At 42.4% G+C, this 17,315-nt stretch overlaps 1 protein-coding gene across 5 annotated transcripts in view; it reads right to left on the bottom strand.

Annotated features, from left to right (window-relative positions):
• ITGA6 (integrin subunit alpha 6) overlaps window positions 1-1,763 on the bottom strand; it is a gene marked incomplete at both ends in the record, with an annotated part of 74,182 nt that extends 72,419 nt beyond the window's left edge. For all 5 annotated transcript variants that reach the window (XM_084236595.1, XM_084236596.1, XM_084236597.1 and 2 more), the window contains one exon: window positions 1,582-1,763. In XM_084236595.1, coding sequence (XP_084092721.1) covers window positions 1,582-1,763 — 182 coding nt within the window. The remainder of the gene's footprint in view (window positions 1-1,581) is intronic.
• Window positions 1,764-17,315: the final 15,552 nt, after the last annotated feature.

Here is a 17,315-nt window from a genome sequence, read left to right as displayed (position 1 = left end):
CAGCATAACAAATTCTAGCAAGCATGCTACTAGCCATAGTGGCAACAGGGATTTCTGGCTAACAGCATCTTAAGGGTATTTTCTTGCCCCAATACCTCCCCTTCAAATGTCTGTTTCAACAAGTATTTCAAAGAAGCCATCAGCGTCAGATGTCTGGTACAGACAGTAGGCCAAGAAGAATGTACTTCGCTGCTGGCCCCAGTCATTTCTACTACAACAAGTTCAATTTCTCCATATGGGTGCACATCTAAACACTAAGTATTCAGAAACACTAAATGTCTTCCATTAACTGAGTTAACAGAAACCACTTGTCACTTCATAGTTACAGCTTAATAATTATTTCTATTGCGAAAAAACCGAGTATAAACAGCTGCCCAGGCCTGCAGACCACCCTGCCAGGGGCCTTCCCCATCCATAACCAATTTCTTTGCTTTACTAGCAGGTGTTATCAGAAAATTATGACCTCAAGATTCAGGGGCCGACAAGATTCACCAACTACAAAATTCTTTAATTACTGAAACTGAGCGTTTCCCTCTGGCTCTGAATTCCCATTCACGTCTCATAAACACAAAGTCCTCTCTTTACTGTGCTTTGCTGCACTTTGCTTTCTCCGGTCTGTTGGTCCTGGAAGGATCTCAGTTCTACTAAAGGCCTGGGGGAAGGGGGACCTTTTGTGAGTTTATTTTTCAGTTGTACACATCAAGAAAGCAACCCCACAGCAATAAACGCGACTAAGTTCCCAAATGCCTTCTCCAGCCTAAAGAGCTTCATCGTGTGGGGACCAAATACTGTCCAAGAAAGAAAAGGAGCAACTAACAGCGCCTGTCAGTCTCCGCTTTCTCTGGGGACATGCACCGCTATAGTGGGGGGTTGTCACTTTCAAACTCTGTTTGCAAAGCCCCAGTCCGGATCGGACATTTTGCTTTAACCCCCAGGCTGGGCCTGTCCTATGCAGGGTGCCTGGAGCCGCCAGGCCGGCCCCACCACTCAGAGAGACTTGTTTTCTCAGCTGATCTAGTCTTGTGAACAGGTGCTTGGTTAGTTCCATCTTTTAAAAAAAAAAGGGGGGGGGGTTAGAAAAAAAGGCTGTGAAAGTATCCCCTTGCAACCACACAAGATAAGATGAAAAGTAGCTTTCCAACTTCTCGGGGGCGCGCGAGTGTTCCTAAAGTTTGGAAAAGGCCTGGGTCTTCCTGAAGAGCGACCCGACATCCACGTCACCCCCGCCCCAAACACGCGTGCAGCTCGGCAAAGCGTGCCACCTGCCGGGTTCCCAGCCAACGCGCCCGCAGGGAGGGACCGCCGGGAAGCACTTGGTTAAAAAAAAAAAGTAAACTCTCCCGAGGCCCGGGGCAGCCCCGCCTGGCACCCGCGCCGCGAGTGCGCAGGGGTCGGCCCTGGGGTTCCCCTCCAGCCCCGACGGATGGGGGCGGGGGCCGCGCGCGCGGGGCGCCGGGCCCGCTGGGTCCCGGGCGGGGCTGCCGCGGGGCAGGGCCGGCGGGCGGGAAGGCAGCGCGCCCTCGCCCCTCCTCGCGCGCGGGCCGGCGCCCCGGTGGGGGTGGGCAGAGTCGGGGAACTCACAGCCGCTTGTCCTCGGGCTGCAGCTGCCAGTGCATGGCCAGCGAGAAGCCGAAGAGGCTCCCGCGGTCCCCAGTTTTCCGGATCACGTTCTCCTCGCGGGTGTCCAAGTTGAAGGCGGCGCCGAGCCGGGGCAGGAGCCCCGCCGACAGGTAGAGCAGCCACAGCTGCCCCGCGGCCGCCATGGGCGGGCGCACCGGGAGGCGAGCGGGAGTGCGGAGGCCGCCCTGCGCCGCGGCCGGGTTCGAGGCTGGGCTCCGCTTGTAGCGCCGCAGCCAGCTCCGTCTCCGCTCGCCGCTGCGCCCGGCCCCACCCCCGGACGAGTCGCGCTCCGCGCCCGGCTGCTCCCCCGCGCCGGCAGCTCCCGACCGCTGAATGAGCCCGTTGTTCTCTGGAGACTCGCAGGCGTTTTATCAAGTGACGAGGACGGCGCCCCGCCCCTCCCCTCCCCACCCCGCAGGCCCCTCCTCGCGCGGCCGCCGCTCCGCTCCGCTGGCGGCCGGCACCTTCCCGACCCGCCCGGCTGCGGGGCGTCCCGGCGCGGTCCCGCCTGGGGGCCCCTCTTCTTACCTGGCCGGAATGCCGCGCCCGGATCGACGCGGAAACTAACTCTGGGCTAAGCGGCCCAGCCCGGGAAGCCTCCGAGAAAGAAGCGCTGGAGCTGTGGTTGCCGCGCGGCTCAGAATCGGAAAGGTGTTTACTACCTGTTAGGAAAGAAGGTGCCGGTGGTGCCTCGGCCGGGATCACCTGAAGGGGCAGGTTCTCGCAGATCGAGGCCCACGTGCAAATGCAGACTTCATTCATTCATTCCACAAGTGTTTGTGGAGCGCTTGTCGCGTGCCAGCCACTTGGGCGCTAGAGCTGCCTGGATTGTTCTCAGCCCTCAAAGACCTAGCCATCGAAAATAATAATTGCACAAGCAAAACTGATAGTGCAGAATGATGTACAGTTTGCAGCTGTATCTCATTTAATCCTCCTAACAATATTATGGGGGGGGGTTGGAGGTTTGGGGGTTTGGTTTTTTTTTTTTTTTGTAGTCTTGCCCCAGAGCACCCAGGGATCTGTGTCCAGGTGAAAAGGAGAGCTTGTGGGAGAAATCAGAGTCCTATAAGCAACTTAAAAGCTGTTTTCCAGGTGTTCAGATGCTGAGAAGCAGCCCCATCAGCATGAAAGGGTGGGGTATTTAAAGTAGCACCCAAACTACATGAAATTAAAGAGCTTCTGTACAGCAAAAGAGACAGTAACCAAAACAAAGAGACACACCACCGACTGGGAGAAAATTTTTGCACACAACACTAATGATAAAGGACTGATCACAAAAATCTACAAAGAGCTGATGAGACTCAACAAAAACAAAGTAAATAATCCAGTCAGAAAATGGGCAGGAGAGCTAAAAAGAAACTTCTCCGAAGAGGAAATGCAAATGGCCAACAGGCATATGAAAAAATGTTTAGCATCACTTGTAATCAGGGAAATGCATCTTACACCAGTGAGAATGGTACATATTAAAAAAAACTAGCAACAAATGTTGGCGAGGATGCAGAGAAAAAGGAACTCTCCTGCACAACTGGTGGGAGTGCAAACTGGTCCAACCACTATGGAGAGCTGTGTGGAGGTTCCTCAGTCTACTAAAGATAAAGATTCCAAATGAGCCAGCAATTCCACTCCTAGGTATTTACCCAGAGGACATTAATTCAAAAGAGCACCTGCACCCCTAGTTTATGGCAGCACTATTTACAATAGCTAAGCTATGGAAACAACCCAAATGCCCAAAAATAGATGACTGGATCAAGAAGATGTGATACATATACACAATGGAATATTACTCAGCAATCAAAAAAGATAAACTCATGCAATTTGCAGCAACATGGATGGAGCTGGAAGGGATCATGCTCAGCGAAATAAGCCAGAAAGAAAAAGAAAAATACCGGATGGTCTCACTCATAGCAGGAATTTAGAAAACCTAAATAAGAGACCAGGAAAAAGACTAATTATAATAAAGTAAAAATCAGAATCAACAAGCAACTATAAACCTATAAACCAGAGACACACTCGGGGGGGGGTGGGGGGGGATTAGAGTCAAAATAAGGGGGGTGGGAATTGTATGGGGACTACAACCAAGATGAAAATGCATACATGTGCAAAAATGAAAAATGATGTAAAAAATATATAAAATTTAAAAAAATGATTGCCCTTATAGATGGCAACGTAAAGAACAACAACAAAAATAATAAATTAGCACCCAAGAGCTCAGGAGCCCTTCTTTCCAGCCTCCAAATCCCCAGGGCTAGGGTTGGGAAAACTTGCCCTCCAAGAGAGAGCTTTGAGTTCTGTGTGACTCCTGTCTCCAGGACATGTGGGTGGTGGGGGTGGGGTTGCTCAAGAGATGTTGGCCCCTGGGGCAACTTTAGTCTGTAGGAGTTCTTAACCAGGGGAAAGAATATTCAGGGTCACTGTGAATTTGAATAACAAATTTTTTTAACTTTTTAATTTTCACTAACTACATTCCATTATGAATGTAGGAAGCACACAACAGTGGCAGCAGGATAAGAATCCATGTCTTAGTCTCCAGTAGAACCCACAGATTTTTTACATCACATCACAGTTGTAGCAAATATCACATATTACAGTAGTTATTAGCTAGAACCTCAGCTAGCTCTTGTTATGTAACATGTCAATTAAAACAATGTCAATTAAAAGCAATATATATTGCTATTGTGCAATTTTTAAACATTGTATTAACATAATATTTCCATATAATTGCTTTCTTTTGTAATCCCATGTATTTTATTTTATGCATTTAATAACCTTGCTCTCTATGGGCTTCCCTTGTGGCGCAAGGGGTTAAGCACCACACTATGAGGTAATCCGCAGCCTCTGCGGCACGAGTTCGATCCCTGGCCGGCCAGGGAGCAAACCACATGGCGCAGCAGACCTCTCCTGTCTTGCCCCCTGCTCCCCTCAGCAGTGTATTTCAGTCAGTCTGCCTGTTCTGTTCCCCTCTCTGTCTCTGGTGAATCCTCTCACCCCCCTGCATCTCTGGCCTGTACCCCAGCTCTTGTATGCATAAATAAATAAATCTTTAAAAAAATAAATAAAAACCTTGCTCTCTAAAGGGATTCATGGTCTTCAGGCCTGCCGCAGGGCCCCCATAGCCCCAAAGTTTAGAAATGCTGGCATGCATGGAGAGCCCTGGTGAGCCAGCATTCAATCTGACATCCCTGCGCTGGAAAAAGAAACTGCAGTCCTGTGGGAGAACTGGAGCTGTGTGTGTGCACACGGGGATGCAGGGTAGGGGTAGTGTGCCCGTTCATCTCAAGGGAGCAGTCTGTGCCACAGAGAAAAGCTGCCTGAACAAGCTTTATCAAGGGTCCATAGGTAGTAGAGGCTGCCAGAGTGAGTTTCTCAACCTAGCAGGGGTATGTCTCACTTCACTGCCAATCAGTAACTCCAGTCAAATACTGTCGAAAATGGGGTGCCTCAGGTTCAAATTCAGTAGACAAAGAAGTTGGAGATCATACTGTTTATACTAATGCTTAGTAAGCTTGATAAAGTTGAGAAACTATTGCAGACTATAATCTAGTGAACAAGGAAATATGATTTTTCATATATGCTTGCCTTTCTTCCTCAGGTTAGACACATACTATTCCGAGAGATGGGTCCAAACTATTATAGCTGGAAGTGTGAACCACAGTGGACCTCCCTGCAAGCTGGTGCTCAGCAGGAGCCACTGATGTGTCTGTAATATCACTGAAATATTTCTGAACTGTTTGAACTGAATGGCCCTGAGCTCCCCAAGTTCGACTACCACCCTCCCAGCCACTTTCCTAGTACCCACTAACTTCCCCACAATCTAACAACTTAAGATTTAAGCCCTGGCACTGCAAGGGCTTCTTCTGATTGGATGTGCCCATGTCACACCAGCTATTAACAATATTAAATATCACACTTTGCTTCTAAGAGTAACTCTGTGCACTGTTCATTGCTTCTTCCCCCAAGATATGTTTAGTAGATGATTGTTGCATGGTCAGAATTATCTCCTTGATCCCAAATACCAACTGTGCTCAAATTGGAATTTTAATAAACTTAAATTTAAATATAGCAACTAAATATGTAGTACTACTAAAATTGAATGCAGCTAGTGTAGGGATAAAGGAAGAAGGGATAAAGGAAGAAGGGATAAAGAAAACAAGAATTAGAGACTTGTTCTGGAGTATAGCAAGTGCCCTACGCTGATGAAAAACCACACTTCTACTTTCCACCTATCTCCTGCCTAGGATGCCAGACATACTTGAAGTTGAATCAAACACAAAGACTCTTAACAATAATCTCTTGGAAGACTGTCAGTTCTTCCTGACTGATTAACAATCAAGTCTTGTGAATCAGTTGTCATTTCCGTGGTAAACAGAATTGGGCAGACATAAGAGAAAAGTGTCAGAAAAACTGAGATTTAGAGATCCTTTAGGATCCTGAGGACAATGGCAATCTCTGGGACCAAAGGCATGAAAGACTCAAGAAATCTAATTATGACACATACTATTCCCAAGAGACGGGAAATCATGACATAAAGACCTGGAGAGAGAGGTACATTGTTTAAGTGAAGAAAAAAAAAAATCTGAGAAAAGAAGATACTTCTTCGGGATCAGAGGGAGAGAAATGACTTAATGATAGAAGTGTGCTGGCCACAGGAGCTGCCAGTGCAGCTGTGTGCGTTTGGGTGTATGTACATGCATGCATACACATGTATGTGGAGGAGAGAGAGAGAGATTGCAGAAGGGATCTACAAATCAGTTATGTTCCCAGAGAGGTTGATTAGAAAACAAAAAGGAGGGCCTCCCCGGTGGCGCAGCGATTGAGCGCTGTGCAGCAAAGGTGCCCGCAGCCTCTGCAGCGCCGGTTCGATCCCCGGCTGCTCCCCCTCCACCAGAGGAGGGTCGGGCATGACGCGCAGACCTCTCCTGACGCCCGCTGCTCCCCTCAGCAGTGTACTTCGGTCCTTCTGCCTGCTCTGCTCCCCGCTCTGGCTCCTGTGAATTCTCTCACCCTCCCGTGCTTCTGACTGTACCCAGTGCTTGTATAAACAAACAAACAAACAAACAAACAAATAAATAAATCTTTTTAAAAAAGCGATCATTTAAAAAAAAAGAAAGAAAACAAAACAAAAAGGAATACCAAAAAACACTATCATGAGAGCACAGAAGACACTTTTACAAATGGAAATGTTTAAAGAGATAGGCAATGAAAGCTACGAACACACAAAAATATTGATCACCCAAAGTCTGAGGCACCCATGTTATGCCTAATACAGTCTTCTTTTCCAAGGACCTGCTTCAATCATTTTTTTTATATCAGGTTCACTATTATATTGACCTCAGCATCACCTACAGCAGAGAAATCATATTTGCTGCTTTTAGGCAACATAGAAACTAGCTATTGGAAACATTCGTTTATTCTCTTTCTGTGCCTGAAATACACCAGCAGTTCTCGATGTAGCAACCACATATTAGAGGGGCTAGCACATGGAAGAACACAAGTCCATGTTGTAAATACTGGCTCTGCTTCACATTGGTCAGAAGACCTTAAACAACTCAGTGCATCTCTACACCTCAGTTTCCCCAACTCTGAAGTGGGAATAAGGAAAACATCTCCCTCCACAGAGTTGCCTAGACTTAAGGATTCAGAGTCAATGTGATCTAAAGCATTCAGAATGTTGTGTCAAAACCAGAACTTCCATCTGCCTACAGACTTTCCAAATTTGGCTTTTATGAACTATACATTGACCCATGATAAGACTATGGTTTTGTGGAGTCAATATAGTAAACTGTTTCAAATAAGAATTATTATATTAAATGGAAGGGGTTTCTTGTTTGTTTGTTTGTTTCAGAAAAAGAAATGGGACTTTTATACCTGAATATATAAATATTCAGAAAATTTCCTTCCACATTGAAACTTGATGATTTTTATTTGACATTTCATTTGCTCTAAGATACAGCCTTTGGTTGGGATCAAGAGAATCCAAATTTCCAGCTTTAATTCATTGTTTCAGTTTCCAGTTTTAATTCATTGTTTAAGAAATAATTGACAAATAAGATTATGTAAGTTTGAATATACAATATAATGACACATATTTATGAATTGTGAGATTATTTACCACAATAAGTTTAATGAACATCCATCACTTCACATAAGTACAAATTATTTTCTTGATAAGAAATTTTAGGATCTATTTACTCTCTTAGCAACTTTCAAATATACAATGTAGCGTTGTTAACCATAGTCACAATTCTGTGTATTAAATGCCCAAAACTTACTTATAACTAGAAATTTAAATCTTTTGACCACCTTCACCTATTCATTCCACCCCACCCTTCACCTTGAACTTATTTCATTTAAGGATTTCCTTAAATGAAATTATTTCCTCATTTTTGATGGCTGAGTAATATCCCCGTGTGTGTGTGTGTGTGTGTGTGTGTGTATCCCACATTTTCATTAATGATTCATTCATCAGTGAACTCTTACATTGTTCACCCAGACCTTACTTTAAAAATAAATTTCATTTGACTGTTTCCAATTCACTTACAAAGCTCATTAAATTGTTGTAGAGTATTTCACTTTACCATTTTAGGTGGATTCTTTTTTCCAAGTGTGTTGTGAGAGAATTTTTAATCCAGCAGTACACAGTTACACAGTTCTCCAATCAGTCACAGATAAACTCAATCCCTCAATGAATCAAGTTAAATTTAAAACTGACTTCCCAAGGCTAAGGTGAAACCCCCCACTTGGAAAATCTGGTTTTCTACCCCCACCACCCCTCGAAGCAAACATGAAGCTATGTGTATCTCATGCCACACCACACAAAATACTGTCTTGAAAGACCAAATTTGGAGGAAACATCTTTAAAATTAATTTCTTTAAAGAAAAAAAAGTCTTGTTTTCTATAAAAATACCTTCAGTGAGAAAAAAAATAAAGGCAAACAGGATTGTGAATTAGGACTTAAACAAGTGCTCCCTGGAGTCTATCCATTCAGGTCAAGGCAAACACTCAAAGCCGGCGGCCTCGCCTCACCCACTTCCCAGCCAAGGACCTGCAGCAATTCCTCTATTTCCTCGGACTCAATTTTCTCATCTGTAAAGCAACCAGAATTTTCACCTCACCAAGTTGTTATGAGGATTAAATAAGATCATACATATGATATATATGTCTACTATTAAACATGTGCTGAATAAAATGATAGCTGTGAAAACGAAAGAGAAGAAAATATACAAGCAAATAAAACAAGAGAGGGCTTCAGAAAATAAGCACTAAAAACTGGGGAAGGGAATATGTAAATGAGGTCAAAACATCCCACTTTCACTTTATGTAAACAGTCAAGTTTAAATCATTACTTCCACTTATCCCTAGGCTAATAATCCCTGTTGTATCACAGTTTCTCAGTGCCTGAGGTCTGGGTGGAAGCCAATTTGTGCTTCACACCAAGTCCATCACATGCCTGTGTTTGGAGAAGCAAAAACAGGCCTTAATCTCAACATCCTAAATTCAGAAGAGAAAAACAGTTCAGAAAACTGGCCATCTAGGAGTTCCAGTGAAAGAAAGAGATGAAACCAGAAGGGTGTTTCCAAAGGTGTCCTTATGTTCTCTTTTTCATTTTCTTTTTTTTTTTTTTAAAGATTTATTTATTTATTTATACAAGCACTGGGTACAGTCAGAAGCGCGGGACAATGAGAGGATTCACCAGAGCCAGAGCGGGGAGCAGAACAGACAGACGGACGAAATACACTGCTGAGGGGAGCAGCGGGCACGGCAGGAGAGGTCTGTGCGCCACATGGAACCCTCCTCCGGTGGCCGGGGATGGAGCTGGTGCTGCAGAGGCTGCAGGCAGCTTCGCAGCCCAGCGCTCAACCGCTGCACCACCAGGGGAGGCCCACCTTATGTTCTTTTTACCATGTGTTCAGTCAGGGGGAGAATAAGTGCTAAGGATTATCCCAAATCATGACCATTGTAAAAATCATTGTTATTTTAAGTATCACCTTATTGAATAACTTTGCTGTTAATATTAAAACAGTTTATATTATTGTTGCAGAATAATTAGGAGAACATACTACTTGAGAGGGAAATCAGATCTTGAACTTCAATTTTTTTTAAAGATTTATTTATTTATGTATATAAGAACTGGGATACAGGCCAGAGGTGTGGGAGGTGAGAGGATTCACCAGAGACAGAATGGGAAACAGAACAGGTCGATTGACCAAAATACACTGCTGAGGGGAGCAGCAGGCGAGACAGGAGAGGTCTGCTCGCCATGTGGGTTGCTCCGAGGCCAGCAGGGATCGAACCAGCACTGCAGAGGCTGCGGACAGCTTCACAGCGCTGCGCTCAACCGCCTGCACCACCAGGGAGGCCCTTGAACTTCACATTTTAATTCAGAAAGAGAGTCATGATAATTAGATACTTACTGTATTTACCAAGTCACTCCTACTGGCACATTAACAAGACATTTGAAGGCAATGTTATAAATTCTGTACTGTGAACATACCACTCTATAGAACAAATGACAAAAAAAAAAAAAAAAAAAAAAAAAACACACACACAAAAAAACCACACACAGAAATTTGGAGCACCCACTAGTTGAGACCTAAAACAATGACTTTGTTGTCCCCAATCATGTGCCCAAGAGTGAAGGACTTAACGGTCTGCATTATACGGTGTATTTTGGAGATTCCCTGGATAAAAATGGGTTCAGTGATACTTACGCTCCATTTCATTTTCAAAAACCTCTAGAAAGTCAGTACGACCCCACACGACAAAAGCCCTTGTCCTAACTTTGTATCTGGAGACATAGAAGCAGGAACGTTTCATAAAAGAGAATGTCAGCATCTTCGCCAAATTAAGACTCAGGATTTCCCGACTTCTGATCTCATAACTGAGACCACACCTTCATACCCTTATTCAACCCTGGCTGACAAATGGTCCACTGAGACCAAATTTCCTGTTTCCAAACAAGGAATTGTAGCAGTTCATAAAGTGTGATCTTGATCAAAGGTGTTCCCTGGCAGGGAAAAAAACTACCAGTAACACTGAATCGGGTGTTGATACATAAACACCACTTCTTATTCTTTCCCCTTACAGACAGCACAGGAAGGCTCACCGGGAGGATTTGTGCCCTACCTGGTAGAATGAACCAGGGTGAGTTATTTTTTCAGTCTTGAACCCTACTAAGAAATAGTCTCCACCCCATTACTCCAGAAGTTTACTTTCCCAAAGTAGCCAGCCCCTCATAGGTTGCTGTTGGTTACAGAAATTGTTGGGTAAATGCCACGTTCGTTGAAAAGGAGGTAAGAGTAGGGGAGACAGTCAGCCCTTTGAATTTGGAGGGCTATTAGAATTTCCTAATTTATACTCTGTAAATAACCAAATATATCTATTTCTCTGAGACTTTCTTTATGTGCTGACTACAGTCTGTTGGTGATGTCGTTAGCGGTTATAAACAGTTTCAAGGTGTCTTTTAAAAATAATTCAAATGCAGGAAAATAGTATGAGTGTAATATGCATTTTTTAAAAAAGATTTATTTATACAAGCACTGGGGTACAGGCCAGAGGTGCGGGAGGGTGAGAGAATCCACCAGAGACAGATCAGGGAGCAGAACAGGCAGAAGGACCGTAATACACTGCTGAGGGGAGCAGCAGGAGAGACAGAAGAGGTCTGCTGTGCCATGTGGGAATCTCCCTGGCCAGCCGGGAATCGAACTGGTGCCACGGAGGCTGTGGACAGTTTCACAGCACAGCACTCAACCCGCTGCGCCACTGGGGAGGCCCGTAATATGCATTAAAACATTCTAATGTTAAAATATTTTCAAATATTAATTGAAAGGATAGATTGATAAATAATAGGATAGATAAATAGATAAGGAAAGATAAATAAATATATAGACTGCAGCCTTTAGTAACTATACTCAAATATTGATCCTAAGTGACTAAGAGTAAGCATTAAGTGAGAAGAGTGGGCGCTAAATAGACCCTGTCCATTTGCCCAAGAAATACCTTCTCAGATTCAATTAACATTCAACAAATGCTTCTCCCCTACTTCAAATCGAGTGATACTCTGTATTCTGTTTGTATGACTATCTGCTGCTAGACTGTTTTGTTCCTTCAAAATAAGGACCATGCTTTATTCATCTCTGTAACCCTAGGATAAATAATTGGCCCAGAATAGGGAAACTACTAAAAAATAACTAACTCTGGGACCTAACAGTTTTCACCAAGCAATCCTTTCATACAGTTGATTTCTTTGAAGCTGGTGGGGTTTTGTTTTTTTTTTTTTTTGTTTGTTTGTTTGTTTGTTTTCAGAAAATGTGTTGTCCGTGTATTACATGTTAAAAATTAAACATCTTCAACAGTGCACTTTATTCAGAGTACCAAGATTCCCAATCTAGATTCTTCTAAAGATCAGTCGTAGTTTTCATGTAAATGGGAAACCCCTGCACCAAGTCACTCAATCAACAAGGCACCATTTTAGAATCAATATCTCTGATGCTCTAATTCTGCCATCGAGACAGCTAGGAAAGAAGTGAAAAAGGACAGCATAATCTGAAGTGGAAATTCTTAGCACATGGTTTTAGGGAGAATGGAGGGGAAATGAAGAGGATGACAGTGGATTGGAGAGGAAAATGTGATAGCTGAAAATTGGATGTCCTTCAAACAAAGACAGTGACAGGGTTCTAGGATGGCTAGGTTCCCTCTACTGGAAAATATATTTGTCTCACTCTTTACTGTCCCAAGGAGATAACAATGCTACCACCTTTTATGCATCTCATTCTTTCTTTCATGTGTGTGTGGGTCATCTGCATTTCCTCTATGGAGAAGTGTCTTTTTAGCTCTTCTGCCCGTTTTTTGACTGGATTCTTTATTTTGTTTTTGTTGAGTTGTGTAAGCTCTTTGTAGATCTTTGATATCAGTCCCTCAACAGTTGTGTGGAGTGCAAATATTTTTTTCTGTAGGATATTTCAATCTGTAGGCTATATCTTCATCATGGTCATTGCCTCTTTTGCTGTACAGAAGCATTTTAGTTTGATGTAGTCCCAGCTGTTTATCTTTTCTTTCATTTTCTTTGCTTCAGGGGATAAGTTTTTAAAGGTGTTTCTGAGATGTTTGTCATAAAGTGTTGCGCCTCTGTTTTCTTCTATATAGTGTATGGTTTTAGTTTCACATTCAGGTCTTTTATCCATTTTGAGTTGGATTTTGTGTGAGGTTGTAGTCCAGTTTCATTCTTTTGTATGTAGTGGTCCAGTTTTCCCTGCACCATTTATTGAAAATACTGTCCTTGTTCCAGTGCATATTCTTTTCTCCTTTGTCATAGATTGGTTGTCATATATTTGTGGGTTTACGTTTGGATTTTCAATTCAATTCCATTGGTCTGCATGTCTGTTTTGTTCCAGTACCACACTGTTTTAATTATTATGGCTTTGTAGTATAGTTTGAAATCTGGGCATGTAATTACTCCATTCTTCCTTATTCTAGTCAGCATCCTCTTCTTTAGTCACCAAAGAAAAGACATGGTGACATGAAATAGCAAGGTTCAGGTTATAGACTTCCCTTACCGGCCCCCATGCCAGACCAATTATCCAAAAGTATGTAATGGACTCAGTCTCTCCATCCTGCCCTCTCCCCATTCCAACTGTACATGCCTAGGGGGAGGAAGCTCAATGCCTGCTAAGACTTCTCAGGAAAAGATTTCTGGAAGAAGGCATGAACTGAGTTTCATAGCAGAGCTGATACTTAAGAACTTAAAGCAACACTACAGAGGTGACCTTTTTTAACAATGAAAATGAAAAGAGTGAAGAAGGTAGGTTACTATTTGTATCTGTAAGGATTATATGGTATGGTGTGGTTCAAAGGCACAACTATAGTTTACATAGAACTCTACAGACATAGGCAGTATGTGAGGGATGAGGGAGAATGGTTATAGCTATAAGATAATAAACTATGAGGTAAAGAATGGGAAAAGGTATCCAATGTATGAGTCCTAGAGTTTAATACTTACACACTGAATTATCTTACATAAACATGAATTTTCTCTATGATTTATTCAAGGTTGATGATAAAATTGTGGGCAAGAGTTACCCATACGGAAACCTCAATCACATTCCATTTAATGAATCTCTCAATTGTTACTTAATATTAAGATTTAGTAATTAGGGTTTGCTAAAGATTATTTAAGCAGTCAGCACATATATACAGGGTTTGTTTTTTGTTTGTTTGTTTGTTTTTTTTGGACAGGTTTCTTCTATTTTCTCCCCATCAGTGGGAAATGAATTTGAGAAATGACTTATAACACTGAATTCTTTCTCTTAGTAACAAGAAAGTGTTTGAGGCAGATTCAAGATGACTGGAGATTGCTGACATTCCTCTCATTGAGAGGTAGGTCTTATTTCCCTTATCATTGACTCTTAACTGGCCTTAGTAACTCTCTTGATCAATAAGAATTAGCGGAATAACATTATAGGACTTTCTAATTTAAAACATAAAGAGCCTTATAGCTCATCCCTCTTGGAACTCTTAGAACACTTATTCTTGGACCATGAGCCGCCATGTAAAAAGTCGAATTTCATGGGGAGCAACCATGAGACTGTTTGGAGATGGGGTGGTCCAATTGATCCCAGCCTTCCAGCTGCCCATGCCAAAGTGCCAGGTATGGGAATGAAATTTTCTAAGACCCTACAAACCTAGTGTCCAGCTAAATACCACCAAGTAATCCCTGCTCCCTATATGGTAGAAAACAATCACCCAGCCAAGCTCTGCCTGCATTCCAGCCCCACAGAATTGTGAAATATTAATAAAGTGGTTGTTGTTTAAAGTCACTAAGCTTTAGGGCAGTTTGTAATGAAGCAATAGATAACCAAAACAGATGTGGTATAGAGTTCTCACATGAGACTCCTCTGATGATGGGCATCAGCTTCTGTTCAGCCAGTCCTTTGTCTACCATCTTCTCAGCGGGAGCAAGTCTATAAGTTGGCAAATGAATAATACTCTGAGAAATGAGATCAGTTATACTTGCTTAAAGGTGATTAAAAAGAGTTTTGGCATGATGACTCATGGCTCCAATCACAATCACTCTTAATAGTTCCAAAGCATGTGCAAATGGGGTTGGCCGTTAGCATGGGGGTGGGGGGCGGACAAAAAGGATCTCTGTGTGGCATTGTGAGGTTGCTGATAGTGTCCACCGATCCCCATGGTGCTCTCTGACCCATCGAATCTTTATTTTAAAGAGTCTTTTCTAGTCCTTCATTGCCATTAGCAAGAAACATATCCATCATCAAAACAAATTTGAAAACGGCACAGGAAGATTTCTGGTATGCAAAAGCACAATTCCCAAAATGTCATTCTAACGCTGAACAGCAGAATCCCAGCATAAGGGAGACTTTGTGAAACCTTAAAAGATCCCCCACCAAGTCTTCTCACCCTCCCTCGTCATTAAAAGCTTTGTTATTTTTTTTTCCCCTCTCCAACTCTAGTTTCATTCTGTGTAAAGGTTCACTGCCTTACGTGCCATGAGAGGGCAAGCTTATCGAATGAACTGTAAACCTAATCAGTTTGGCACAGGGGTTTCATGGGAGCCATGTAAACAATAGCTGGAGTTGTGTTAAGCTTCAGTGACTCCAACTGATTCCCAGTTTTGTTCATTTGTGCAGAACAGTTGGAGGTACAAAGCCAAGCCCATTAATTTCCAGAGAACAGTTCTAACAGAGAAACGAGCTGTCAATCCCCAGGAGGTTTTCATCCAAGTTGTAAGTACGGGATTTTATTTATGGCATAAGGTGTGTCTTTGAGTTACCCAATTTCCTTCCATTTCCTCAATATTTTGTATTTCTAAGGAGACCCTGGAAATTCATGTTGAAATTGGAATCCTGTGGAGATATGAGCAGAGAACATCTCCAAGTTCTTATGGTCCCTCATAATACTGATCAAAGTGTGGTGCTAAATCCCCACCCATGAGTTTTTCAAGTAGATGTGCCTCAGGCTACCTCTGGAAAATGAACTTCATTTGTTTCAGCAACTAATTCAGTTCTATTCCTCATTTGTATATTTTTACAGCAACATATCCATTTTAAATGTGAGCTACTCTCTCAAGATTGTAAAGTTTATGTAGTTGCAGTGCTGAAGTCACACCAGTTTTCAATCTTCCAAATCACATATGCTTAGTTTCCAGATGGAAAAATGAATATTCACCACAGCTCCGTTAGGAGAGCCAATTTCCCATCACTCCCTAGCGTTGGGCAATGCTGTTATAATACTGTGTTAATTTAAGACATTTTAGGGTTCTCTGAGCCTGTATTTACATACTAGCTAAAATTGCAGGTGGAAATGAATAGGGATGATGATATTTGCCTTATCTCAATTTTTCTGTGTGAAGGAGAAAAGTACTTATGCTTGAAATAAACAGATGTGAAAACACTTCTCACTCATCAAAATGTTTACCACTAGGTTAGGAGAGGCTGCCTGTTTAGAGGCAGTGAAGCTGATATGTACACTTAGCAAGATGAGTGTGTTTAGCGTGCCAGAACCTTGGAGTAGAACTTCTGCAGCTTAATTCAAGATGACCATTCACAACACCATACTGCTTGTTGATTAGACTTTTGGCAGTTCGTGAGCATAGCTTCAAGTCATTATATCCAGAAGTAATACAGGCAGGGAAATATAAAACATAATGTCACTACAGTAGTCAAAGTGTAAACTTTATAAAATATTTTCTATTAAAGAAACTTTAATTGAAATAAATTAAATTAAATAGCTAATATTCTGGGAGACAACAAAAACTGTGTAATTGCTCTGAATTTAATCCCAGGCAGTTGAAAATAGTCATAACAGGAAATTCATGAAATAATATGTACAAAGATGATGGAAAATTACCAATGTGATTCTGCAAAGGTTGGTATAGCGAGTCAGGCTAATTTATTTCTGTAAAATAAAAGCATGGCCACATAGGCTGGTGGAAACTGGCAAGACATCTATCTGTATTTTCTTTGATTAATACTGATGTCGTTATAAAATTCATAGAACCCTACCTGATACTAGCTTAAGCTATACAATTGGTATTCAACAAAGATTATAGAATTAATTATGATAATAATAACTTACATTTATGGATTGTCTCCCCTGTAGAAGGTACTGTTGCCAGCAACTATTTTACATTGATTAACCCATTAAATCTTTTCAACTACCTGCATCATGAATATTCTTAGTCATCCCATTTTGTACAATAGTAAAGTGAGGAGCAGTAAAATCACACAAGTCTGTCTGTGATGTTCTGAAGAAAGTCCCATGGGGCCCATTCTCACCATCTCATTATCAAAATTTATCAGGTAGAGAAAATAAGTTTGAATATATACCCTCAATTTTTATATGATAATTACTTCTTTGAAATTGTTACTATCCTGGAGGACAATGGAAATTCAAACTACCTCTCAAAAAATGGAGGAACTAGTTCTATAAAAGTTAAGCCATTCACTTTAGATGGACCAGAGACATCGCTGAACCAGAGTGCCAGCTCAGCCACCCTCTGTAATGACAGCCCCACTCCTACCAAGGAGATGACTGGCCCCAGGCAAACACTTGACTGGACATGTTGAGCCACAGTCAGTCCACAGGCTGAGTGGAAAGAGAAGCACATCTATCAGATCCACACTTGTGGGAATTTGCTACGGAAAACAAAGTGACCCAGTTGGTGACAGTAACAGTAACA

This window comes from Talpa europaea, assembly GCF_964194135.1.
Source record: "Talpa europaea genome assembly, chromosome: 1".
Lineage (NCBI taxonomy): Eukaryota > Metazoa > Chordata > Mammalia > Eulipotyphla > Talpidae > Talpa > Talpa europaea.
This window is presented reverse-complemented; position numbering and strand designations above follow the sequence as displayed.